This window comes from Mycteria americana, chromosome 3, assembly GCF_035582795.1.
Source record: "Mycteria americana isolate JAX WOST 10 ecotype Jacksonville Zoo and Gardens chromosome 3, USCA_MyAme_1.0, whole genome shotgun sequence".
Taxonomy (NCBI): domain Eukaryota; kingdom Metazoa; phylum Chordata; class Aves; order Ciconiiformes; family Ciconiidae; genus Mycteria; species Mycteria americana.
Window position 1 is genome coordinate 888,179 of NC_134367.1, and position 27,166 is coordinate 915,344.

Consider the following 27,166-nt stretch of genomic DNA (forward strand, 5'->3'; position numbering starts at 1 on the left):
GGCTTTGCTATCGGGGAGCAGGAAACTCAGCTAAGATTAAATTCAGTTTTTTCTCTGCTGTTGAGAGACCAGTTTTGAGAGACCACTGTCAAAAAAAATCAAAATGAAGCTATTCTGGCTCTTCCTCACACAGTTGTTTGTGATTAACTCTTCCTGATTCACTCCATATGGGAACGATCGCGCAGGAACAGCAAGGTCCGCATGTGGAATTAATTGTCAACAGCACTTCCAACTCACACCCCAAACTAATTTTCATTAATTTGCAAACGTACATTAAAAATAGCCGAGAAACATTAAATCTTGTCAGCTGCAACCCAAGTGCGCATCGGGCCTATCGGCAGCTGGAGCAGAGGCTGCAGCCCAGCCTCCGCAGCCACCCGAGGGCCGCTGCAGCGGGGCCAGCCAAAAAAGCAACTCCCGCAATTTGACAATGGATTCCACAACCCTGAACTGAAAACAGAGAAAGAGCCAAGCTGAGATACTTACAGTTCTGGTGAAAAATGAACAGCGCTTAAAAACTTGCCTCTCTGTCGACCCTAAGACCCCGCTCCCTGTTCCTGTTGTTCTGACCTGTGCCCTCGCCCATTGCTGCAACCCGGCTAAACCGAGAGCCTCAGACGCCGAGAAATGCAGGCGCAATGTCGTGGAAACAAAAAATTGTTGGTCTTTTTTTTTCCAGCAAGAAACTACGCAGTCAAATTTAAAGTCCTGGGCTGAGGCGCTGCCATGACAGTGTATTACAATGGTAAAATAAGGCTTTTAAGCGGACAAAAAAAATCAATTTCCCTACACTTTATTCTCAGCAGCAGTTGAAGAGATCCTGCTGATGTTAAAAGACACTCCCCTTCCCCAGACAGACAGACAACCAAGCCCCAAAATTAAAGTCTGGCAAGCGAAAAAGGTCTTTAAAAGAAGATTGCTGGGCAGCCGTAGCTGCAGGCACTCCCACTCCCATTGCCTCCCGAGGGCACCCAGGAGAAGGTGCTGCGGGCAGGGGGAGCGGGCAAGCCTCCCTGCGCCCATCTGCCTGCCACCAGCACTGCTCCGACAAGCGCAGGGAGGACGGAAGGGAGAGGCAGGGAAAGCATCCTCATCACACCCAGCCGTTTGCTTCCCGCTTACTGAGATCTGTCTATTCTGAGTTACCAGCTGCTTGTGAATCAATGTGGTAGCCAGCAGGGTAAATCTTGCGCATCCGTCTATAATATATGGAAAGAAACTGCGAAGTCTTCAAGACATCAGCTCACACAGCCTTACGAGACCATCAGCAAAAGCGTTAACGCTTCCAAAAATTAGGAAATCACTGCGGGCCATGTTTTAAGGGGAAAAGAATTAACTACTGAACTAGAAGATGGCAAACTGCTGAAGGACAGGGAGCGTGGCCGTATTGTGATCAGTAAGGACAGAGACACTCTGAAGCACTCACACACATAGAATCACAGAATCACAGAATCGTTTAGGTTGGAAAAGACCTTTAAGATCATCGAGTCCAACCGTAAACCTAACACTGCCCAGCCCACCACTGCACCATGTCCCTAAGCACCTCATCCAAACGGCTTTTAAATACCCCCAGGGATGGGGACTCCACCACTTCCCTGGGCAGCCTGTTCCAGTGCTGGACAACCCTTTCGGTGAAGTAAAATTTCCCAATATCCAGTCTAAACCTCCCCTGGCACAACTTGAGGCCATTTCCTCTCGTCCTGTCACTTGTTACCTGGGAGAAGAGACCGACCCCACCTCTCTACCCCCTCCTTTCAGGCAGCTGTAGAGAGCGATGAGGTCTCCCCTCAGCCTCCTTTTCTCCAGGCTCAACAACCCCAGGTCCCTCAGCCGCTCCCCATCAGCCTTGTGCTCCAGACCCTTCCCCAGCTCCGTTGCCCTTCTCTGCACACGCTCCAGCCCCTCCATGTCTCTCTGGGAGTGAGGGGCCCAACACTGAACACAGCATTCGAGGTGCGGCCTCACCAGTGCTGAGTACAGGGGCACGATCACTGCCCCAGTCCTGCTGGCCACACTACTCTGACACAAGCCAGGATACTTCATTTAAAAAGATCTGGTTTCCCACAAGTGATGAAAACACGAGCAAATCTGAGTGGTAAGAAAAACGCTGCCAAGAAAGCGCAACTGAAAACTGCAGATCGCTATAGAGATTCATTAGACCACCAGTAAGTCACAGGTAATCGCATTACCCATCGGAAATGTGGAATAGGAAAATTCTTCTCCTAGAGGAGAAGCAAAGGAAGCAATTAAAATAAAAAACGTATTATATATTGCTATGAGTCCTTCACAGTTGAAGATGACCGCCAAGCTGGTAGTAACCACTGCAAGGCAGAACTTTTAATGCTATTGATAAATATGAAGAGGCAGTTATGTGGCCAGTACTTATTTGAAAAGCAAAGTGCAGGAGAAATGCCGGTTCCTCTGCGGTAAGCACAGGGCAGTGCTACCTAGCCAGGACTTTTAGAATACATGTTATCCATTTCTTAAAAACTAAATTTCAGCAAGGCTAGAAACATTTTTATCCTCTGTTGGATGTTTTTGGTCACTCAGGGCAAACACGGTACAATACCTATCAACGGTTAAGAAGATTCCTCACATCCCTACATTTCAATAGTGTGTGTGTGTGTGTATATATATATATATATAGTTTATACATGGTTGGACAGGAAATTCAACCAAATTCAGTGCGCTTATGACAAACAAAATAACATGGTCACGTCCCATTAGAGACACATAATTTGCATGGACTGGCACTGCCGCCGAAGCCTGACGTGCCAGTGGCAGCACGCTTCCCAGCTGTACAGCCTAGCTGAAATACCAGCACTCTCAGCTGCCTCAAATACACCTCGCTCTACGTCAATAAACAGAGCTCTCAAAGGGTGGCAGGTTCTGCCCCAAACACCTGACAGTGCGACTGCTCCCTCAACGTGGTTTTCACAGGCACAAGCAATTTTATTGCGTGAGACGGTTCATCTCCTTGAAAGACTGACCTGAGCAAAATAACGCTATACTTGGCCCTCTGATCACTAACAGCTTAACCTGGTTTCCCTCCAGCATTTCTGAGTTACACAGTGACACATCTCCTTAGCACATCTCTCAGGAAACTTTTTATTTTCCTAATGGTTTCTGCAATAGTGAAAGAAGGAAGCAGACTCTGAAGATGTCACGGTCAGCCTGCCTGGCTGAATGCCACCAGACCCAACTGCTGCGTACTGCGTGTCCTGGCTGCTCCTCATAGGACCTGTTCAGCAGCCAGGTATTACACGTGTGGACCAAAAACGTATCTGGCGGCAAAGAACATCAGGAGGTTGTCAAGATATCCAAGTATCATATTCATAAATTGGTTGAAAAAATCAGCAAACAGCAAAGTGGCAGAGTTTGCTGATGATACCAAGTTACGCAGGGAAAAACACATGGGCTGACGGACAACTTGTAGGAGAGGGGACGATGACCACAGAGAAATGTTATCTTAGTATTATACTAAACACTTGTACAAAGGCCTCAGGTCAACAGTGGTCAACGCAAGCAGAGTGACAGGAATTACCAGGAAAGAAATACAGAACAGAAACAAAACATACATGCACCTACTTCTTGAAGACTGTGCCATTTTCATATTGGCTCTAAATACATCTAGGTGAGCTAGAAAAGCCCAACAAGGACGGAATGGCCTTTAAATGAGGAATGATAAGGGCCACTCAGCCTGGAAGAGATAACTGATAAGCAATACGATGAGGGTCTGTAAAGTCCTGAATGGCATGCTAAAGCGAAGAGACCAACGGTTCCGAATCAAATGCAAGAGCTGGAGACTTCTGGATGATGTGAAACCACACTTGTCACGTTCTTGTGCTCTTCTTGCACCTTCTCTCTGGGTTACTGCTGTTGATCAACGGTGGAGCAGACTACCAGGCTACGCAGGCCTGTGATCAGACTCGCTATTGCCCTTCCTGAGCACACCTGAGAGTGAGCTGGAGTCTTCATTCCTAAGACCTTGAGCTGTCAGACTGCCAGTGCTGAGGATCATGATTTCTGCCTTAAAAAAAAAAAAAAAAAAAAAAACCAAAACAAACAAACAAAAAAAACAACAACCCATCCTAGTAAGGTTTCTTCTGCATGCAGACATGGAAGACACACAACCTCAGTATCACAGTACACATAGTTCAAAAAACCCCCAGTACCGATTCAATACAGAACAAGTTTAAGGCTAAAGGGAATAAGGAAAAAAGAGATGTAGAGAGGTTAAAGGAGGATCCCATCGTGTTGGTAAAACAAGAAATTAGGCTTTACTCAGAAATGGCTTCACATGCAGAGAGATCAAACATCTCCTGAACGTGCATTTTGCTTTGAAGAACGAAGCGGGTCCTTGGCTGGCAGCACGGGCACGGAGGTGCCAACCACACAAGTGCCATGGGCTGGGAGGCCAGGAGCCCTTCAGCCCGTCACTCTCAACGCAGGAATTCCTGCTGCATTTTCCCAGCGAGTGGCCCCCGAGCCTCTCCAATGACCTGACAGTGAAGGGTGCATCTGCTGTACGCATCTGCCTAGCTCCCCAGCCGCTTTCCAGAGATCCACAGAAACGCCCAGGTTGGCGGGGACCTTGAAAGATCATGCAGTCCAACCTGTCGCGGGAAAGGCAGGCCAGATGAGATTATCTAGCACCTTGTCCAACGCATCTTGAAAACCTCCAGCAATGGGGACTCCACCACGTCCCTGGGGAGGTTGTTCCAGTGAATGATTGCTCTTACTGTAAAAAATTTCCTACGTCAAGATGAAACCTCTCCCGGTGCAACCTGTACCCATTGCCCCTTGTCTTCTCCATGTGGCTCCTTGTGAACGGGAGTTTGTATTTTCAAGTTTGTATTCCCTTTCTCCTATGACACAGGGTGTAGAGGAGCGGCAGGTCACAGACAACCTTTCTTCTAGAGAGGAAAGGCACCCGGCATGCGTTTTTGTGGGTAAAAATTGAACATGACACGGTATGTGAAGCTGAAAGGCAAAGCCACTGAGATTTTGTTTGACATGGAATGACAGAATGAACTGCAAAAATCTCAAAGGCAAACCAGAGATGCTGAAGTAATGAAGGAAAAAGAAAAACCAGATGACAAAACTCATTCACAAAGCAGCCCCTGCCCTCAGACAGGGCTGCATGTGCTTCGCTTCGTGTACCCATGTACCACTGGTGAGAGAAGGTAGGACGTGAGCTTGTCTTCTGCAGGTACTGCATGGCAAAACTTTCCGTGCTCCGCGTTAAGGCTTGTACAACCAACTTCTGTACGTCCCCAGACTGTCACTGAGAGGAGACTTTATTGCTTTGAACAAGAGCATGTCCATCGCCTTGGGGCTCCTGAGGTCGGAGCGGGCTGCCCCGCAAAGCCTGTCAGCGTTCATCTCCTGTCAGCTGGAGACCTACTGAGCGCAGAGGAACGCCTGGACTTGTTCCTGCCCTGTCCCTCGCTGCAGAGCCTGCTGTCAAGGCTCGGCAGCAAAAATATTTCTAATTGTAATGCAATATAGTTGGAAAGTCTGAACTAAAGGGAACAATATATAGTTGGCGACTCTTAACAAACATGCATGCACTGGATTTTCTTAAGCCTCTAGCTCAGAGAAGCACCTGAGAAACCTGCTGAACACAATTAGAAAGCTTGAGAACAGCAAAGCTCAGGAGGGAGACAGAAGCGGTTTTACTGTTCCTCTGCTCGCCCTGAGCAGCTGCAGCCACACGCAACAGCTTTCAATTCCTCTTTGCTCTCGAAATCCAGCTCTTTGGCTGAATCCTTCCAGTTCATCACGCCTCCAGCGCAAGCGGATGGCCCCGAGAGCGCAGGGACGGTGCTGAGCGTGGGGGACCACGGCTCAGAGGACCACGCACCCTTCCCAGCTACCGCACGCAAGCGGCCAAGCTCCCGCAGGGCCCGATGGAGTCTCAGACGGGCACCGTTGGGGGCCACGCAGCACCTGCCTGCGGCGACGAGAATCCCTGAGAAAACGGGCTTTTCCTGAAAAACCCTTGCCATACCAAATGGCTGCCCACTCGTCAGCTTTCTGCAAAGCAAATCAGGGACTTACAAATCCCTTTTCCCTGCATTTCAGTGGACGCATTTTGGGGCCATGCAGTACCTTAGGCATACTGTGCTTATGGGAATAACCCCCCCACAACGGCTGTCCTCCCCACACAGGGCAGGAGGGACGCCCAAGGCTTCTCCAGTGCACGCACCAAACAGCAGTACGATGCCACCGACCCCGAATAACACAACAGTAACTAGAGCTTCTGGCTGGCCCTTCTCCTTACAGAAGAGGACGGGGAGCTGGGATGAGCTCTGCGGCGAGGGAGCGCAGGCGGGGAGCCGCAGGCTGGCGTGTAACACGGGCTCCGAGCGCAGGGTAGTCAGGCCAAGACTGTAAGCTGAGAGTTTGTTAAAGTGCTGGGAAAGGATCGCAAAAGTTCACTCAGTGTAAGCACAGACTGAAGGCGTCCTGTCCCGTTACCGTCATTTCTTCCGTAAGCCTTGGGATTTTTTAGTTGCTGAGGAAAATTAATGCACGGGAATTCATGCAAAAAATCTTTTACTGTAGAGTTTAAGTTTATAACCCGTTTTTCTACATGTCTAAAATGCCTACCAAACGCAGAGCCATGTGTAAGTGCCTGTGACCACAGCCTAATGACTGTTGCTCACGCAACTTAAAAAACACGGTGCTTGCTGTGAAGTCTAATGGAAATACAACTTCTTGACTGCTAGAGAGTAAGCCCTCGGAGGCTGTATAGCCCATTATGAAAAACGACAGCCCACTCCAAACCTGGACACTATGATACACTAGCCTAAACAGAAGACACACTAACTTAACTAAAGGAAAAAGGAACATTTTTGGCTTCGTGTCTGCAGATTCCTGGGTAAATTGCATAACGTGATACTCGGGAAACAGCTTCCTCCTGAGTCACGAGGCACAAGCAGGAATCGGCTGTACTTAGAAAAGCTGATATTTCTACCAAATCTTTAGCAGGAAGAAACAAAATGACATAACCCAAACAGAATTCTTTTTTTAAATTTTTTTTGGCAGCGGCTATGGGCACGCGGCAGCAAAGCGCTTTCTGAAGGCAGTGCCGTGATCAGGCCACGGGCGGTAATTAAGGAAGCTGAGAGCCACCGTCACAGCAAAGATCTTATAGGAAAAGCAGGTCACGCCCTCCGACTGTGAACCGGTATTGCTGTGCGCCTGGACTCCCAAGGTTTTCCTCTATACTAAAAGATAATGCACAAAATTTCAGGTATAGAACAGTGTTTTATTTCTTATTCCTGTTTTCCTAAGTATGGGCCCTTGGCAGTGAACGTAGTGTGGAAGTTTAATTACTCTGGATATTTTCCTTCACTGTCCTATTTAAGAAGAGTTTATGGTGATACCCTATTTGAACCTTACTAAAATCTTCTAATCTATTTTCAGTAAATGACATTTTGCCAAATATAGTCACTTTTCACTTTGAACACTAATCTGGTCGAACAAAATTCTGACTGCCTGGGAGCCACGAGGGACCCACCGGTACGTGCCTGTGGGTCAGCAAGACAGGCTGATCACTGGCTAATGGAGAAGGATTATCGATAATCTTGCCCAGTTTGTTTCCCCCTTTTCCCTTAAATTCACTTTACCATCTGACACCCCCCCCCCCCCTTTTTTTTCCCTTTTTAATACCGCAAACTTTGGTTGGGTTTTGCTAGAGGAGAGACCTGTTACTGCAATGGCTCTCACAGAAAGTGCCAGTTATAAAAGCTAAACAAGATCCTTCTCTTTCAGGACGACTCTGATGAGAATGAGTACACCAGGGACATGGCAGAAATTATAGGAAAATCCAATTTGAACAGCCAGTTTCATTGTCAGAAGCCATGAAAGCCTGGGCAGCTCTATACTGGAACCAAACGCCTTTTATTTGTTTGTCCCAGCTTGCAAAGCCAGGTGTAGGCACTGGTCGTGGTTCCACTCCAGTCAACTGAAGCTTTGCAGCTGAGCACAGAAACATGACTAAGTTACACACGTTTTATTTCCAGACACCGTAAGGACAGGCTATATTAGTAACCCTGAGCTCAGAAACAACCCGAGGTGTACGAACGAGGTGCGCACACAGGCAGTGGTACTGAGCAGCTGTATTTCACGTTCATGGACTGTGTTACAACAAACCACTTGCAAGTTGTCCTACAAAACGTATTATAGCGAAATGGTGATAAAAGCATCTGGAATTGAGGCATTTACACTTTCAGGATGATTTAAAACAACACAGAACCCAAGGAGTACCAGCAGTATCCTTTTACAAGTACTGTACCCAAAAAAAGCTTTGTTTTTATCATCAGACTCCAAAGACAACAGCCGAGTAGCTGCTTCCAGGCCAAAGAAAAGGTGTCCGTCTCACCTCTGATCCGCACAGAGGGACCCCAGCCAGAAAAGCACCCGCTTCATGCCCAAAAGCAAAAATCTGCCGCAGCTGCCTGCTGCAACAACCGCACCTTACCTTCGAGGGGGATTGCACAGAGCTGCTCCATGAACATTGCTGCTTCTTCTTAAGCTCCGCAATCAATGCTGCTCCTGGCTTCCTCCCGCCTTCTCACGCGCAGATGTACAGGCAATAGTGCATGGGGCTTGTTTTTAAACTTTTTCCCCTGTGCTGCTGATTGGTCCCGTGTAATGCCCATGTGGGTCTACAAATGCACAAAGGTTTCTATCCTTTCTAAAATCAAAGCGTCAGTTTTGCTGCTGTCAGAGCACTTTATTTTTGTACATATAAGGAAGCGGCTGTTGATGTTATCTGAATGCGCTTCCTGTTTTATATGTATATGAGCAAAAATAATGTCACATTACGCTAAACTGCAGTCTCAAAGAGCTCAAGTCAAAGCCTCTAAGCAAAATAATATGAGCACAGCTCATCTGTTCGCTGTCTACCCCAGTCTGCATTCACTTCATTGATTTTTATGGAATTCTGTATTCTCACAACAAAATCTATCCTCCCCAATCCTTGCAAAGAAAAAAAACCCCAGAAGCTGTACCCTGTACTAGCTGCTTCCTACGAGACTCTTGGGATCGGTCGAATTACAAAGGGCTTGGTGGATGCTGACACCCCTATCTCAAACATCACCCAGGTGAAAACGTGGCAGGCAGCCAAGCAATGCCACAGGACAATTCTGGCTGAAATCTGGGCTGTTCTTGAATTTCAGTGAGCTGTTTTTTTTTTTTTTTTTTTTTAAATGAGGAAGGAGGCTTTTGTGTGTTTCATGTACGCACAGACAGTCCAGGAAGCGGCCGTGTAGGAGTGCTGCATTCCAGAGCTGATGCTACATAGCTCAACGCTGAAGGAATCTTTCTAATTGGAATTTAATGCCTTTCTGGTTATTTTAACAAAGAGCAAACAAACATACCAACTAAAAATAAAATGCGTTTTGAAGTAGAAACGCTTCTACTCTTGTAGAAGAAAACAGCAGTAAAAGGCATGGAGGCACCAAGGAGGAGAGCTGCCAGCATCCCCGCCACGTCTTCTCACCCCCCGAAGTCAGACCTGTCATTGCCAGGAGGTCCTGCAAGGAGCAGATTCGTTCCCTTCCGCTTTCACCATTGCTGACTGCAGAACTGCGAGATGAACCGCGGCCGGGAGTGAGCTGAAGCTGTTTGCACTTTCTACTTTCGTTATGCTTTTCATGGCAGCTCCTTGGATATGACATGCAGGTTAGTTTTTATATATAGCAAGATTATGAAACTTCAAGTTTTGTTGGAGGAAACCAAAAGAATCTTTTCAGATGCATAAAGTAAATGAAATACTAAAAATGAAAGAAAGTTTTCTTCCCCGTGGACTTCACGGCACAACTCTTTTTTATATATGTCTCCGAGACTGTCAGCTCTCTGAGTACAGCTGGTCTGCACTTTGAGAAACTTAAACTGATAGAAGTGTGGGTTCCACTTAGGGAAAATTACTGTCTCTAAAATAACAGAGTTATAGCATGCGACCTACAAAAGATGCCTCACAAATATTAGAATTTTAAAATGTTTCATGCAAAGATTTTTTTAACCATTTACCATCATCATACCTTATTTTATCTCATTAAACAGTTTTGGATCATTTAATTTTGGTGCAAAATTACGTTACAGCCAAGAAACGGAGCTGGGAAGATAAACCAGGCATCTTATTCAGTGACAGAAGCCCGAGAGCTATCACAGCCAAATTAAGTAATGAGACCTAGAACTACCCAAGTCCAATTTGCTGTACATTTATGTCCGGGCATCAATTGATTTGAATGTCTGCAAACAGGCAAGCTTCAGAAGTTTCTCCTGCAGCTGGGGCAGCCTCATCGCCCTCGTGTATTCTCACACGTCTACTAAAGCACGAGTTCAAGCCACAGCCTTTTGCACCCTCGGAGCAGCTACGGTGCCTCTTCTGCCTTCCAGCCACTGACTGTTGTGAACAGCAGGAACGTAATGATCTTTGTAACCCCTCCGGCTACTCATTTAAGTTTGGATTAAATTAGTTTTAAAAGCTACAGTTCAAAACCACACCAAAATCAAGAGCCAAACCTTGTTTCCAAACCTAAAAAAATCATAGGCGCACCCAACTCTGGACACGCTGTTTGACCAGCTTGGTGGAAGTACGCGGGCTGCTGTAGCTAGCGACAGATGATACCATCAGCCTCACGTTCAGCCACGTTTAATTTCCCAGAACAAATGAGCAGGTTCCCATTTGCTGCCTGATCAGGGATGGCTTTTACTGAGAATCCCTAACAAGGCGCTCTCCCGCACTTCAGGTGCCTTCGTAGCTCCTCCACAGCCGCACCAAATATCCTTCCTGAGAAAGGAGGGATCAATTCAGATGTTAATGTAAATCTGTTGCCAGTAAGCATCCTTCAGGACCTGACTATTTCCCTACAGCAGCCCCCCAGCACCAAGCTCTGCTGCGAACACCTCCAACTCTGCCCTTAACGGGAGCCTTGACGCTGCTCGTACTCCCCTTCCGTAGTCATACCCTGGAAGGGAACACGGCACCATAAATTTGTAGGGCTTTTTGAATGGCTAGTGTAGCTTTTCTGTTTTTAAAGACATTTTTTGCAAAGTAGTCTCTTTTGTTTATGTCCTTCATTATGTATTTCTGAAATCCCTCATGAAACACATGGGCTGACACAGACTGCAACATCTAACAAGTGTCTCACACCAAGCGGTCAGGACAGCCTCTATTCAAAAGGAACATGAGACATCTGAGGGCATTTATTTATCTGAGTGCACCAAACACACCTAATTCTTTCAGCTTTTGTGCTTTCATTTGAAATCTCTGAAGAAAACCTAGGGGGGGGGGGGGGGGGGGGGGGGGGGAGAGAAGAGATTGAGAAGACATTCCTACTGCTTCTTCTGGAGCATTTTTAATTTTGGAAAGACACTCGTCAGACATGCTTCAAAGTACCGGAGCTTAACAGGCACCTGAGTAGCAGCACGCCTAAACTATCTAGCTTAAAAAAAACCCCAAACCCTGCTACCTTCTCAGATACCAAAATGATATGCTCATCAGCGAGAAGCACTGCAGGTCCCCGGGGCTCTCTAAAGCGCTTGGGAGCCTCACGGCGAGCGGGGTGGCAGAGGTGGCACCTGGGCACAGTCACAGTCACAGTCACAGCGGCATGGCACTGCTGCTCTCCAGCCTCGCTGCCACAGCCGACGGAGCCAGACGAGAAAGAGGAAAGGGAGAACGACAGAGAAAGGAAATAGGCGCTGCAAAACAGAAACTCGAGAAATGGCTAGCACAGCAAAAAACCCGTGGGGAAAGCCCCCGGTGCGGTCGCTCCCTTCCTACAGCGAGTCACTGACACAGCAGCATCAACAGGCTCTGAACTCGGCAAATCGCTGGTGGGGGTGAATTTGCGCCCGTGCAGAGGGACAACGCATGGCCACGCCGCCCAAGCCCATCTTCTTCTTTTGCCGTAAGAGGGAGCTCATCAGGAAAGAAGGTACCAACAGCACCCGTTTCTCGAACCGAGCTAACCTCCGTGGCTTCGGGGAGCACTGCCAGCCGTGCTGGATGCATTGGGTGCTCCTGCCCGCACCTCTGCTCCCCCCCCGGGACCCTCCTGCCCGCTGGAGCAGGCTCACCCCAGTCCAGCTGGGCTCCAACCCGCAGCAGGAGGAGGGGTGCCCGGAACTGGCAGGATTGGACCTTTTCTTGGTGAAATGCAGCTAACGTGCCAAGCCAAAATCCAAGCTCTGCATGTGTGTAGTGCAAAAACAGCCATCCACAGGTTAAGAGAAACAAGAGATCGTATTTTAGATAAGAGCAGCTCATTTAGCTAGGATCTATGCAAAGAAATATACGTACGTATTTCTCTCCTCCCCACCACAAAGCAAAATCTCAGTATTCACACACATCTGAAGGTCACGCCAGAATCCATGAGCACAGATTTCAGCAGGACAGTGTATCGCCACTGTCCTACAACACTGCATAAAAGCAAAAGCTTGCTCACCTCCTCTCGTAATATAATAGTACAATGCAATTGCATTGTACAATGCAATAGTACAATGATAACTTCAGTCTTACCCAAATCGCTTACAAAACCCCAACCCCCCCATATCAAAACCTTTTAAAGAGCAAAGTACCAGGTCACTTATTTATGCCTTTGAATGTTCTTTTGTGTAATATAGGCCAGAAAGGCATAAGAAGTTATTCTGCATAACAAAAGGTTAAACCTGATGGCAAAGAATTGCAAAAGGACCTCACGACGCCAGGTGAGTGGCACTAAAACAGCAGATATAACTCAGTGAGGAGAAAAGGCAACGTAATGACCAAAGGGAGGAGCAACGCTGAAATAGCTATTGCTGCTCAGGAAAGGGATCCCAGAGTTAGCACAGATGAGGACATCAACTCAGTGCTCGTCAACAGTCAAAAAAGCGACGACTTACAAAACATGATGGAAAGGAATAAGCAAAAAATTGTCAAGAGTTGTTAGAAGAGAAAATAAAGAGAGGACAGACGTCATCCTGTGTATTCACAGAACACGTGTGTTTTGAAGCGTATGGCCATTTCCACCCACCGATTTCAAAAAAGACACAGTATAACTGAGAAAGAGTCAGAAACTGCAATAAGGATAACCAAGATCGGCTGTGAGTCCCGGCTCTGTCCCAAAGCCTTGCACTAATCCTCCTGCGGGTCTCCTCATGCGTCCTGCTACATCGCCTTGTTTCCAAGTGCTGTGGGAGCGGCTGCACCCGAGTGTTGGGCACTGCTGGCAGGTCCCCAAAGGCTGTACTGCTCTGGAACAAGTCTCCATAAATTGTTTTCTTTAGAAAAGCATCCCTGTTTTCAACACAGTCACAACTGCAGCTTTTAAAAGCCATTCACACAGCTTAAATAAGAGAAGTGTCACGGCCGGTAACAAAGTCAGGTTTGCTCTAAGATGTGAGGCACACCCTGCTCTGCTACCTGCCAACCGGAATACTTATTTTCTTGTCATCTTCTAGATAGCCTCAGTAGCCCCCAAGAAAATAAAGAAGAAAAATCAACGTCATGCTGAAAAGAAAAGCAACATGGTATATGGTACAATATAAACAAACAGGTCTTGCTGTCCATCATATTTTTCTTGTTCAGGATGGCCTCTACCACTTAGTATTTAAAAGAAAGCACTTGCTTTTAATACGGCAAAGCGAGGAAAGTAGACTGCAAAGAAAAGAGGTTTCATCTCAGCTCTAATAATCAGCATTCAAATAAACCCTGTATTCTTTCCCTCTTGGTCAGCTTAGCTGATCACTCGTAAGAGAAGTAACAGAAATGCTCAGCGCATCGCTCAAGCTACGTCAAGAGGAGTCAGCCATTATACGCCCCTCATCCCACACCTTCCGAAGGGTGCAAACGCGGCGTCTTGTCTGGAGAAGGCAGCGTGGAGCAGGACACGCAGTTACAGGACGTTAGTACGTTAAGAAAGAATTTAATTTTACTAGGGAATGGTCAGTGCAAACCAACTCACGGTCGATTTATGTTCTGAAGCATTAAATTCACGTTTGTTGTCTTTGGCAACTAACCTCGGAGACGTAAATACATCCAGGAACATTGCTTTACCTTCCCGGTGCGACATGGAGAAGCATGCTTTAACCACCCACTTCTTGATCCTACTGTGAACCAAGACAGACGAAGGTGGATGCCGAGCTGTACTGCAGCGGACGACCTCCCGCAACGCGAGGGTAATGTCCTTCTCCCACGAGCAACAGCTCCGCAGCACTGAGCACAACGGCTTGGTTTATTTGTTAAAGATACATTCTGACTTTCAGCATACAAGAGCCATCCGACGACGTGCTCTGACGTGCCACGTACCCTGCTTCTGACCCGTGCCCCAGAACAAAGGTACATTTCGCTTTGGGAGAACTCCCTCCCGCCTGTCCATGGCGTTTCAGTACTTCAGGCTGAATACAGCCTACGGCTCCGTGTGTCCCAAGGGCGATTTATTTCTCTTGACACCTTACCCTGACAGCTGAAACGTGGCACTCCGGCAGGTAGCGAGACGAGCAGTCCCGTCCTCTGCTTGTGTACAACCGGGCTGCTAAAATCCCGACTCATAACTCACTACCAGCTCACCTCTGCCAGCAGCAGCAAAGGTGAAAGCTGTAGGGGACAGCAGAGTTTACTGCCTGGGAGGGTAAAACAACAAGGTGCTGTACACACCCTGGCACCTGTACACATCCAAGGCTGTGGATGTTGTCTATCTAGACTCCAGTAAAGCCTTTGACACCATTTCCCACAGCATTCTCCTGGAGAAACTGGCTGCTCATGGCTTGGACGGGTGTACTCTTCGCTGGGTAAAGAACTGGCTGGATGGCCAGGCCCAAAGAGTGGTGGGGAATGGAGTTTACTCCGGTTGGTGGCCGGTCACAAGCGGTGTCCCCAGGGCTTGGTGTTGGGGCCAGTCAATGATCTTTATCAATGATCTGGACGAAGGGATCGAGTGCACCCTCAGTCAGTTTGCAGACCACACCAAGTTGGGTGGGAGTGTTGATCTGCTGGAGGGTAGGAAGGCTCTGCAGAGGGACCTGGACAGGCTGGGTCGATGGGCGGGGGCCAACTGTATGAGGTTCAACAAGGCCAAGTGCCAGGTCCTGCACTTGGGTCACAGCAACCCCATGCAACGCTGCAGGCTTGGGGAAGAGTGGCTGGAAAGCTGCCTGGTGGAAAAGGACCTGGGGTGTTGGTCGACAGCCGCCTGAATATGAGCCAGCAGTGTGCCCAGGTGGCCAAGAAGGCCAACAGCATCCTGGCTTGTGTCAGGAATAGCGTGGCCAGCAGGACTGGGGCAGTGATCGTGCCCCTGTACCCGGCACTGGTGAGGCCGCACCTCAAATGCTGTGTTCAGTGTTGGGCCCCTCACTCCCAGAGAGACATGGAGGGGCTGGAGCGTGTCCAGAGAAGGGCAACGGAGCTGGGGAAGGGTCTGGGGCACAAGGCTGATGGGGAGCGGCTGAGGGACCTGGGGTTGTTGAGCCTGGAGAAGAGGAGGCTGAGGGGAGACCTCATCGCTCTCTACAACTGCCTGAAAGGAGGGGGTAGAGAGGTGGGGTCGGTCTCTTCTCCCAGGTAACAAGTGATGGGACGAGAGGAAATGGCCTCAAGTTGCGCCAGGGGAGGTTTAGACTGGATATTGGGAAATTTTACTTCACGGAAAGGGTTGTCCAGCACTGGAAGAGGCTGCCCAGGGCAGTGGTGGAGTCCCCATCCCTGGGGGTATTTAAAAGCCGTTTGGATGAGGTGCTCAGGGACATGGTGCAGTGGTGGGCTGGGCAGTGTTAGGTTTACGGTTGGACTTGATGATCTTAAAGGTCTTTTCCAACCTATACGATTCTGTGATTCTGTGACCTGGCTGTCTCATGAAGATCCACCACAGCGACTCGCTCTCCTGTAACTGTAAGAATCGAAGCACAGAGCCAATAAAAATGCCCGGCGAGGCGGAGCAGCTCTGCTTGCGTTCACTACAGACCCGCAGTGCCGACGTAGGGGATGCACTTCCCAGGCAGCAGCCGGTGGCAGGGACAGACTGGGAAGGATTTGCCTACCGACCCAGTATACTGCCAGCCAGCTTGCGGGATTTAATCCGAGTTGTCAATGCAGAAAGGATGTGCTTGGGTTGTCACTCCTGTCGTACCCTGCCGCTACGGGTGAAATCCAGGCTCCACCGAACCACGCTTAGGCCAGAAGCAGCTCCATACATCTGCAGCTCCAAAAATTCATCGCCCAGAAATGCCATCCCTGCCTTAGCAAACAAGCACGTTGTTCTTCACAGGTTTCTTAAAGGGAAGCTTAAGGAGAAAGGCATTTCCTCGCACAACCTGGTAACACCTTGGTGTGAGACTGAGCGGTACGCGCATTAATAATTAAGCGTTGCTCACACAAAGGAACACAACCCTCGAGGGAGGGCGTTTGAGCACAAGGAAAACACTCAGTAACGCTACTGACCAGAATTACTCTTCTAATTTACCAATCATTTCTAATTTACTAATCACTGGAAGTTCATGACTTTCAGTGCATTAAAACCTATGAAACTACAACCTTTATGCTAAAGGTCAAAACGCCACTCCTAAGAAAAATCATCAGGACCAGACAACAAAGAGGAGGAAAATTCCTCTTCCGTATTTATACTGAAACCCCTATCTTCACATTGTCTGCTTGGAGTTCTGGGTACTTCTGGGTTCCCGTTTCAGGGAAAGATTTCCCTTCCTTTTATATAAAATGTATACATGTATTTCTACATTAGGATCTCACTAAAAGATACGTGTTTTAGAAGTTCCCTTGCAGGTTTTTACATATCATCATAACACTGGAGGTGTAGGCAAAGTAGCCAAAAAAAAACCCCTTACTGACCAAATATTTTGAGAGGATTTGTTAGAAATGAAAATATTTTGGCCATACGTTCTATAGCTTTCCTTTCAGAGGATGAACTTGGAGTCAGGTTTTCCTTCTAAGTGCTTTTAACAACTTGCTCTTTCACAGCGCTTTAAATGCTTAAAATTCTACATAATACTTCTACTTTTGTGCGTTGTGACTCCAGGGAAAGCTCCAGGCAGGGTCTGGGCCACCTGAGCCTCACGCACCCGGACGGTAAGAGCACGTTCTCGTTCAATGACTCCCCACCATAAACCTTCCCACCGATGGAAGGGTTTCGGCAGACCCCACCGGTTACTGCCAGTCTTTAACCGCTTTAGAAAACCTCTCACGTGCTTCCACGCAGGTATCCTATTGCATTGGAAATAAGTTTTAAATAATGTTTCATTTCAGCCAAGAAATTCTGTGCGTGACTGGGGAGAAAAGGCAAAAGGAAAGGATCGGACCGAAGGCTGAAGTTACAGCACCAGCAGCCGCACCAACAGCTCCCCGGGAATATCCCAAGCGCTGCCGCCTGCTACCTCTGCCTGAAGGGAGACGTCACGCTGCTTCGCAAAGCTGTGAGTTATAAAGCACACTTATTTTTAACAGAGAGAACAGCAACACTACAGCGAACAGACTCTCCCCAACCCAGACAGCAACGTACGTCGCATCCTCACATTTTATTACGGCATTTTTTACTAATTCAGCTCATAGCATCTAAGCAGATGAGCAGACATCTGAGCAGAATTTTGAAGGAGGAAAGAATTCAGACAACGTTGGTCAAATGAATGGGTGCTGAAACTAGAGGCAGGCAAGATGGGAACTTCAGTTTATTACCAATACAGGATGTAAATATTATAACGCATTGGCTGAGAGGTGCTGATTTCCGCTGTTCCTGAGGACAGCGTGATACGGCAGTACCTGACAAGATACCTTGCCTCCTCAGAGGGGCAAAGACATCAGGATTCAAAACAGAGTAAAATCCACTATTTCCTCCACTTGGTACTCTTGCACTACTTCTGTAGAAAATCCAGAATCTAGGTATCCTCGAGACATTGCTGAACCATCCAACCTCAGCAACCACCCAGATACAGCCACGGAGCAAAAACCAGCACTTTACTGTATTACCTGAGGTTGTAAACGATTTAATATTCAACAGTATTGAATAACTAAATATTGCCTGGTTTAGGAGGAAAAGGAGTCCAAAACAGGCCAGAAGAAAAGAGCGCAGTGGCTCACGCCCAAGCCCTACGGGACCCATCAGGTCACGTAACAGGCTTTAACCTCAGAGATTCTGTGCTCGTTCCTAGTCAGTGTTGCATCCAAAAGCATCAGAAGAGGCCAGAAGTAAAAGGTGAAATCTTCCTGGGGGAGCTGGGGGATGGCAGAGAAAACCTGGAAGAAATAGCTTCACTGTTCCTGGGTGCGAAGCACAGCGTGCTGGTCCGTGACTTGCGTCAAGGCCTTAAACACAGACACTTAATTACAGGTACCTTCTCCCCTTCAGTTCCCGCAACAGTAAACCAGCACTTTTGTCACCAGTTCAATCCATGAGCACGAACGGCGAAGGCAGATTTTAGGCTACCGTAACAGCCTGTCTTTATAAGGCAACAGATGTGACGGATAAAAACCTCCAAGTCCTTCACGCACACAGCCCACGTTAGACCCATCACTCCTGAAAAGGAAAATTACCTTTCCTTTTCCATCTGCTTTTCTTCCCATCTTTGTTACTGCACCTGTCGCTGCTGCTGCTGCTGCTGCTGCTGTTCTCGGAGCTCTGAGAGTCGGACTGGGCATCGCTGCTCTCCTCTGAGCCATCAGAGAGCTCCTTCAGCCCGTCTGGAACATCCTTCTGCAAAGGGAAGAAACAGGTACCGTTACCCACTCCGCAATCAACTCTCCCAATTAACAAAACTCTTAAAAGTAGCAGTTTTCTTTATTTACCAAGCACTGACTGTGGATTTTTTTATGCTTCAGAGCAATGTCAGAACTGCTTAGCCACTGGCCTCAAACACGCACGCTGCGTTCTGCGAGTCCATGCAAAACACTTAACGCAACCCCAGCTGGCAGGTCCTTACACCGCCCTCCTCTTCACTTCACAGGTAAGCTCTTCCTTAACTCCTTCTCCACCCCTGATCACTAACTCCAATACACTCTCGCTTTACAAGAAATCCAGTCAATTTTTGAACTTCATGATAGAAGAAAAACAGCTTGACGGCTCCGCGTCCCACGGTCCCAGGTAACGTTATTTTTCCAGCCGGGTCCGCAGCAGTCCCTGGCCTGCCGGCACAGACCCTCGCAAAAACGGACCTGGCAGGTGGTTCTGTGCGGTGAAACATCTGCGCTGCCGAAGGCTGCAGCGGTGGGTTCACGCGCGCTCGCCTACGTGGTTTTAGGCTGGTAACAGCCAGCAGAGAACCGGCGGCGGTTTTCACCCTGTCCACACCTAAACCCAGACTGCCCTCTAGTGATTATCCCACCGGATTCAGATTTTAACCTACATTGCAGATTAGCGCTAATTAGCGTTTCTGCTGACGAGGTCTTCGGTTGTGGTCGGTGGTTAATGTCACCGCTGCCCAACCACCCAAAACCGCTCTGGACACCTCGCAGAGGCGCTGAGCCAAGAAGGGCAGGACAGCGGCCGGAGGCACCAGCTCATCCCCGCTGCTCCGCGTCTGTCATACGACATACCTGCAACTATGCTACCGTCCCGAATTCCTCGTTAGTAATGTAACTGAAACGTTGTTTAATGTGCAAGGCAAACAGGACAGTGGTCGTAACAGCTGGAGAAACAAATAACTGTGCATCAGATGGGAAAAAATCCTTCTGTTAATACCCACTGGAAAGAGTAAATCAAAACACCTCTCCCTTTAACTGGAGACAATTGAGTTCTTCTCCTTCCTCTGAAATTAGAGCTATGACTAATTTCCGCATGTAAGGCCAAAAAGTACTTTAGAAGACACAAGTGTTATCAATTTAATTAATTCCAGATTTATTCCATCAGCAAGGTGAATTAATAGGTTCAGATATTCAACTGTATTTTCATCCTGCATTTCAGAAATAAAGTTCTTTTAACTGCACATTGAAAGTTACTTGTAAACCACAGTGGAAGAGACGATATCGCCAAAAGCAGGAAAAAAAATTTCTATTTATATCAAGCGTCACCAAAGTTGACAGTGATTAAGCTTGCTTATTCCTCCCTTCATTAAACCTCCTTTAGAGCTCAACCTTTGGAACGATAATTTAGTCACCTGAGACGCAGTAATTACACATTTATCTATTTCAGTTTTTTCAAGATGTCTCTTTCAAAGTCTTCTGCTGAGAGAAGACGAAGCCTCGGCGTGGGGTGCCTTCACCTCCCGCCAGGTAAGGAGGAACACACGAGCGGCTGGAGAGCCTGGACTTCTTGGCTTTTCCTGACTCGGCACTTCTGGTGGGAGAGGGTAAAGATGACGGAGCCAGACTCTTCTCAGTGGTGCCCAGAGAAAGGGCGAGAGGCAACAGGCACAAACCGAAACACGTGAATTCCACTTCCACGTAAGGAAAAACTTCTTCACTGCAAGAACGATGAAACTCCGGAACAGGTTCCCAGAGAAGCTGGGGAGTCTCCATCCCTGTAGGAATTCAAGACTAGACCATGACTGGACACGGTCCTGAGCTGCCTGCTCTCGCTGATGCTGCATTAAACAGTGGGTTGGACGAGACAATCTCCAGCGGTCCCTTCCCACCGCCACCATCCTGCGATTCCAACCTCCCCTTGCTTCCGCAGACGGCAGCCCCATTAGCTCACAAAGCCCATACAATGTCAATGGCTCTCCTTCCAGCTGGGCCTCTTCCTACCAGTGGAAGGTTTTCACCAGTATCTTCTGACACGGTGTCCAGTCTGCACTGTGGACCCTGCGTTCTCTTGAAATTTCCAGGCAAGACGTCAGTACAAGATCTCCATTAACATCAACTCCTGCATGCACCTGCAGCTCACCCTATTGCAAGTTCTGCTTTCGAAGCAGAAGCGAACTCTCAACTGCAGAACCGTCTTCTCTACACTGTACTTGTTCTTCTTTCAATACGTGAACTTACTCCTTTTAGTGAACCGTACTCAGTAACTAAATAAAATTTGGTCTCTTAGCTATCAGTCCTATAAATGCATCTGGTAAGAGAGCGTGCACTGGTTTTAGTATCTGTGGTAAAAGTTGAGCTAGTCAGACTTCTCCAAATATCACATTAAAAATATTGCTCCAGGCTAGAATCTTCCAGGCTGCTGGTGAACAGCAAATCCACCGCATAGCGTGGAAAAATTCAGAGGTAAATGCACAAGGGCAGAACTACAACACGATCATCCAAACAAGGACAGACGCTATTTTGTATTCAGCACCAGCAATGAATTTAGGAAAAGGTTTAGGAAAGGCAGGTCCTGCTTGACCAACCTGATCTCCTTCTATGACAAGGCGACCCACCTAATGGATGAGGGCAAGGCTGTGGATGTTGTCTATCTAGACTCCAGTAAAGCCTTTGACACCAGTTCCCACAGCATTCTCCTGGAGAAACTGGCTGCTCATGGCTTGGACGGGTGTACTCTTCGCTGGGTAAAGAACTGGCTGGATGGCCGGGCCCAAAGAGTGGTGGGGAATGGAGTTTACTCCAGTTGGTGGCCGGTCACAAGCGGTGTCCCCAGGGCTCTGTGTTGGGGCCAGTCCTGTTTAATGTCTTCATCAATGATCTGGACGAAGGGATCGAGTGCACCCTCAGTCAGTTTGCAGATGACACCACGTTGTGTGGGAGTGTTGATCTGCTGGAGGGTAGGAAGCTCTGCAGAGGGACCTGGACAGGCTGGGTCGATGGGCTGAGGTCAATTGTGTGAGGTTCAACAAGGCCAAGTGCAAGGTCCTGCACTTGGGCCACAGCAACCCCATGCAACGCTGCAGGCTTGGGGAAGAGTGGCTGGAAAGCTGCCTGGTGGAAAAGGACCTGGGCGTGTTGGTCGACAGCCGCCTGAACATGAGCCAGCAGTGTGCCCAGGTGGCCAAGAAGGCCAATGGCATCCTGGCTTGTGTCAGGAATAGTGTGGCCAGCAGGACTGGGGCAGTGATCGTGCCCCTGTACTGGGCACTGGTGAGGCCGCACCTCGAATGCTGTGTTCAGTGTTGGGCCCCTCACTCCCAGAGAGACATGGAGGGGCTGGAGCGTGTCCAGAGAAGGGCAACGGAGCTGGGGAAGGGTCTGGAGCACAAGGCTGATGGGGAGCGGCTGAGGGACCTGGGGTTGTTGAGCCTGGAGAAGAGGAGGCTGAGGGGAGACCTCATCGCTCTCTACAGCTGCCTGAAAGGAGGGTGTAGAGAGGTGGGGTCGGTCTCTTCTCCCAGGTAACAAGTGACAGGAGGAGAGGAAATGGCCTCAAGTTGTGCCAGGGGAGGTTTAGACTGGATATTGGGAAATTTTACTTCACTGAAAGGGTTGTCCAGCACTGGAACAGGCTGCCCAGGGCAGTGGTGGAGTCCCCATCCCTGGAGGTATTTAAAAGCCGTTTGGATGAGGTGCTCAGGGACATGGTGTAGTGGTGGGCTTTGGCAGTGTTAGGTTTACGGTTGGACTCGATGATTTTAAAGGGCTTTTCCAACCTATACGATTCAGTGATTCTGTGAATTTGGGACCACCAAACCTGAAGATGGCAGGCAGAAACACACTTGGAAACCATCAAGCATAAAAACACAGCTGGGGTGAGAGGTCTACGTGAAGGTCCATGAACTGACGCACTGGACTTCCAAATAACGCGCCTTGCAGCAACTCGGCACGGCTGGTGGTGGCTGGGATAAAGGCAAACCTCAGCGCAAGCAGGGGCCGCGTGGTCGCTGCCGTGCCATGGGACGGGGAGCTCACATCCTGCACCGAGAGCAAGCGCGGCTGAAGGAGGAGGACAAGGGAGCATCTGCAGCCGCTCCGTGTCCCTCCTCAGGCAAAGACACCCCCAGCATTCCCACCTCGATGGCAGCGATGCAGAAGAATCCAAGAAACAGAGGCATCTAGAATTGAAAAAAGTCTAAGACAAATACACAACAATGTGTGCGTGCCTCGCACATGGGGTTTGTTTAGATTTTTCTATTTAACTTTTTATTTCTTTGACATTTTCGCTCTCAGTCTCCTGCCAAAATGACTCCAGTGTCTCAGCATCAGCGTATCAATTTTCAGTCTAAATCCTACAAGCGTACATGGAAGGTGAGAGCATCAGCTTCGCTAACATTATCCAGTCGTGTCTTTTCAATGCAAAGTACAGGGGGAAGCAATAAATAAAAATATATGGAGACACAAACCGGATAAGCAGGGGGTACCAGAGACAACGCTGAAGACCAAGAGGCTCCAGTCACTAACTGATGGGCCACCAGGACCCTCCAGATGGCTCCGGAGAAGGCCAACGTGAACTTCGTAAGTAATACGAGGGGGAAACAGAGGAAGATGAGGATGTGGGATTTGGGGGAGGAGCTGAGGGATGATGCAAAGCTTATAAAGGAAAGTTGAGGGGAAGGGAGTGGGGGAGGATCCAAGTGGGAGAACGCAACAAAATCACACCCCCAAAGCTCACACGCAGCCTTCGCAGACCATGAAAAATGCCACATTACAAGAAACTCCAATACCAGAAGTTACCAGAAATTCAGCATTTTTGCTACAAATATTTAAAGGTCACAGTAATTTGTTTTATTCTGTAATATTTAGGAGTACTTGGAGTTAATTTTCCCCCCAGGGGACCAAGCAGACTGTGCAGGCTGTATGAGAAGTGACGTCCTCGCTAGGGCAAACGCAGCTTGCCTCGAGACTCAGAGTTGCCCCAGCGGAGCAGGGCTGGCCGGTTTGGGGTGTTACACGTCCCTTCAGCAGCAGAGCAAGTCTGGAGCAGCTGATCATTTTTAAAGAGATTAAATGTTATCCTTTGCTTCCCCCTCCCCACGCAAAGCTTGGCTATTATCTCTAAACCACTGAAACAGTCATTTTGGGATTCAGTCTGCTGTTTGTATCATTACTGTCAAGCACGAGTGTGTCCGAAGTTGTACGCCCCCCCCATCTACCCTGCGTGCTGCTGCCAAAAATACACTGCCCCTAGCAAAGGAGAAGCCTGCCCATCAGCTCAGGACCCGACCGCACCAGTCCTTAAACAAACCTTTGCGGCTTAGTCAAGGATGCGGTCACGTTTCTTGCGAACTGCAAACCTTGCCTTGCGTGCTCTGCTTTGGGGGAGCACGGGTTCACCACCGCAAACAGGCGCATCGCCGAGACGCGGAGCGCCCGGTGCACTGCACATCCCTTCTGACTGCCGTAATTAGACACGGTTTGGGGAAAGGAGATAATTAGGTACTTGCAAACAAAGGGACAAAAAAGAGGAACAATAAAATCACATTAATAAAAATTAATGTGAAATTCAGTTCAGTTGCTAGCTGCCATTAGGAACTTTCCTCTGGAGCATCTCCTGGCCACCAGCATTAAGCGAACACCTCCAGAAACACCTAATCCTTTGAACGTTATTTCACAGAACTGACATACACCTTGGTTATGATTCTCTAATCTGTTTTACGTATCTTTATCATCAAATCTAACAAAAAAAGTAAAGGGAGATCCCAGCAGCCTACCGGTCTCCTTACTATGAAGTTCAACGATACTGTAATGCAGTTCAGTGAGCCAGCAAAAACACAAGTGCAACTTTGCTCCACTCACCAAATCTTTTACCATAAGCTTTCTCTTTTAGGAAGAGTGATTACTGCACACCTGGCTCTCCTCGCCGCTGCGGTGTTACAACGCATCGCTTGGGGAACGGTCAGCCCTCTTCTTCAAAGCGTTCTACTTCTAATTGCCATCGCATTTTGTTAATTGTGGATCCTCCAAAGGATTTCTCACTCAATGCATCATCTCCACAACTCCCAGGCTCCTCCTGGCACTGCGCTGGGACTAAACACGGCAGAGGGGACCTGGGACTGGTGCAGCAGGGTTCAACATCTCCCTCTCTCCTGGCATTCCGGGTTTCTCGCTGCTCCATGGAAGATACCACCTCCAGACTACGCAGCCCCAAGGACGGAAAGCTGACAACAAAACTGACGTGTCTTTAGATACGCAGGACACAATATGCCTTTGGAATAATTCAGCAGCTAGTCTAGCCTCCTAATGAATACAAATCATTACATTTAATCAACTTACTCCTACACTGAGTTAGATAATATTGGAGTTTTGCTAAAGCTTAGCATTAGGAAATATAATGTCTTAACTTGCAGCTCTCATGAGCAAAACAAACTGAACTACCACAGTAACTCTGACAGCCTGTTTTGTTGTTCAAATGCATACTTAAACTTGACTTTGCTTAGATTTAATCTCTAGGCGTTGAGTTTGCCTATGATCTACCCCACCAACAATGTGCTCGCAATCTTTCAAAAGGGACTTTTTTTCTACATCTTGAATTACATTGTTCTTCTCTGAAACTTTTCAGCACAGCTTTACCACATCATGACACAGAATTCACTGACAATGACTCAATTACTTGCCTACTACCAGATCTAAATCTTTTCCCGAGTCATAATGTTCTGACAAAACACCGCTTTCCCAGCCTGCATTCTTTATTCCTAAACTGTCAAACTTTATACTTTTCTGTAGGGAAACAAATGGTGCAAGAATAAGTCCAGTTCATCAGCAAACAGATAACTACTTTCCCTTCATTGCTGGTTACATCTCTGACAGCCCTTACCTTCAGCGTACCCGTTATCAAAACGGTGGCTTATGTACTTTCACTTAGGCGCACTGAAATCAGGTCAGCCTCTGCTCGGTACAACGACGTTTAAAGTCAGAAGTTTGCCAGATGTCTTGCAACGGCATTTTTGGAAGCTCTGAAGATGTTTTACTCTGATGGCACGTCAGCACCAACGCTCCCAGAGCGACGTCCTCTGTTGTCACCTTATATACAAGTACCCAAGGAATAATGTGCTTTTCCAGTTTACAGGGCGGAGGGAGGAGACAGCGAGAATGGGATTCAACTTAGCTAAATTTTTGACAATGACAATGAGGACATCTTTTTCTAGGCAATTCTTAGTTGATTCCCTTGGTAAGCTAACTGCCACTTTTAAAGCAGTTTCTCATGTATTTTGAATATTTTAGGATGAGATGAATGTCATCTTAGAAGTTATTCTTTCTCTCTGTCGAGCATGGAGTGAGACGAGGAAAGCAGTTCCAGCAGAGACTGCTACACTGGAGAGGTCTACGGGTAGGGAGCGGAATCCTATCCTATGGCACAGTCTTCAGAGTCAAATTTACAGAAAATCAAAAACAGTGTGAGCGGCTTCATTCTAGTAGTTTAACTGGGGGAAAAGGTTTCAAATAAAGATTATTTTTAAATATGCCAATCAGATAAATCAAGGAATCTACACCTTTTCCCTACGAATGCTCTCCGCCTACCAGTCACAGACTGAGGATAAGGTAATTTTTCAATTCTAGACACAAGCTAAGATCAGTAAAGATGAAGTTACCCTTTTAGAGCTAAAATTTCATTACAATTTTAATTACTCTTTCATTTCTGGGATAGAAATGTGGATAAAACCAGCACTTCAGTTGTACTTTCAGCACACAGGTGCTCACTAGCAAGCACGAAGACTTAGTGTTTGCATTTAGAAGGAAAGTTTATGCTACATTCATGCTATTGAGGAATGGTTCCCTCTTCAGGATTATCCTAATCCAACGTATTTTTAAATGGATAAAAGTCACCTGAGCATTCAAACAAGATTCCCCAGCCGAGCCACTTACCTTCAGCGTGTACACTCCCATGCGCCCTGGGACCTTATAGAAAATGCCCTCTTCCCCTCGGGAGTTTGTATGTAACATAGCATTCAGGCATGCAAGAGGAGAAGTCCCACTGAAAACAAAAACACAAGGTTAATGTTTGAATGTATTTGGTCAGTATTAATCTTCTGCTGGGAGACAATCATGGCCCCTCACCTGACCATCACGCATGCAGAGGCAGAAAGATTCCAGATCCAACTTCTATTCCCAAGGAGAATACAAGTTGAAGCTGCCGTAATAAGCAACAGTGAAACCAGTCCACGTACCCACGCTCCAGTTCCCGAAAAGAAAAAAAAAGCAAACAAAAAAGCCCCCGAGTTCAGGCTCCCCAACACTTCTTTGCTGAACATCAAAACTGTCACGCATTTTGAAAGCTCTAGATATTCAACGCTGCTCATCTGAAACTCAGAGCAGGTTTGTTGTGAGCTAACTACTGACTGCAGAGGTATTTGAAGTTTTTTAAAGATAACCCACATCATACTGAAATGAGAGTTGTGGGATAAGGAATGGAAACCAATT

General features: G+C 47.7%; 1 protein-coding gene across 3 annotated transcripts in view; it reads right to left on the reverse strand.

The window, feature by feature from the left end:
* The window catches only part of ASXL2 (ASXL transcriptional regulator 2), a 127,409-nt gene that overhangs the window by 46,570 nt on the left and 53,673 nt on the right, over positions 1–27,166 (reverse strand). For 2 of the 3 annotated variants that reach the window (XM_075497579.1, XM_075497580.1), the window contains exons 3-4: positions 26,612–26,720; positions 18,539–18,698 (exon numbers count right to left, since the gene is read on the reverse strand). In XM_075497579.1, coding sequence (XP_075353694.1) covers positions 18,539–18,698; positions 26,612–26,720 — 269 coding nt within the window. Of the gene's footprint in view, positions 1–8,491; positions 8,650–18,538; positions 18,699–26,611; positions 26,721–27,166 lie in introns of those variants that run through there. The other variant, XM_075497581.1, reaches the window with a different exon arrangement.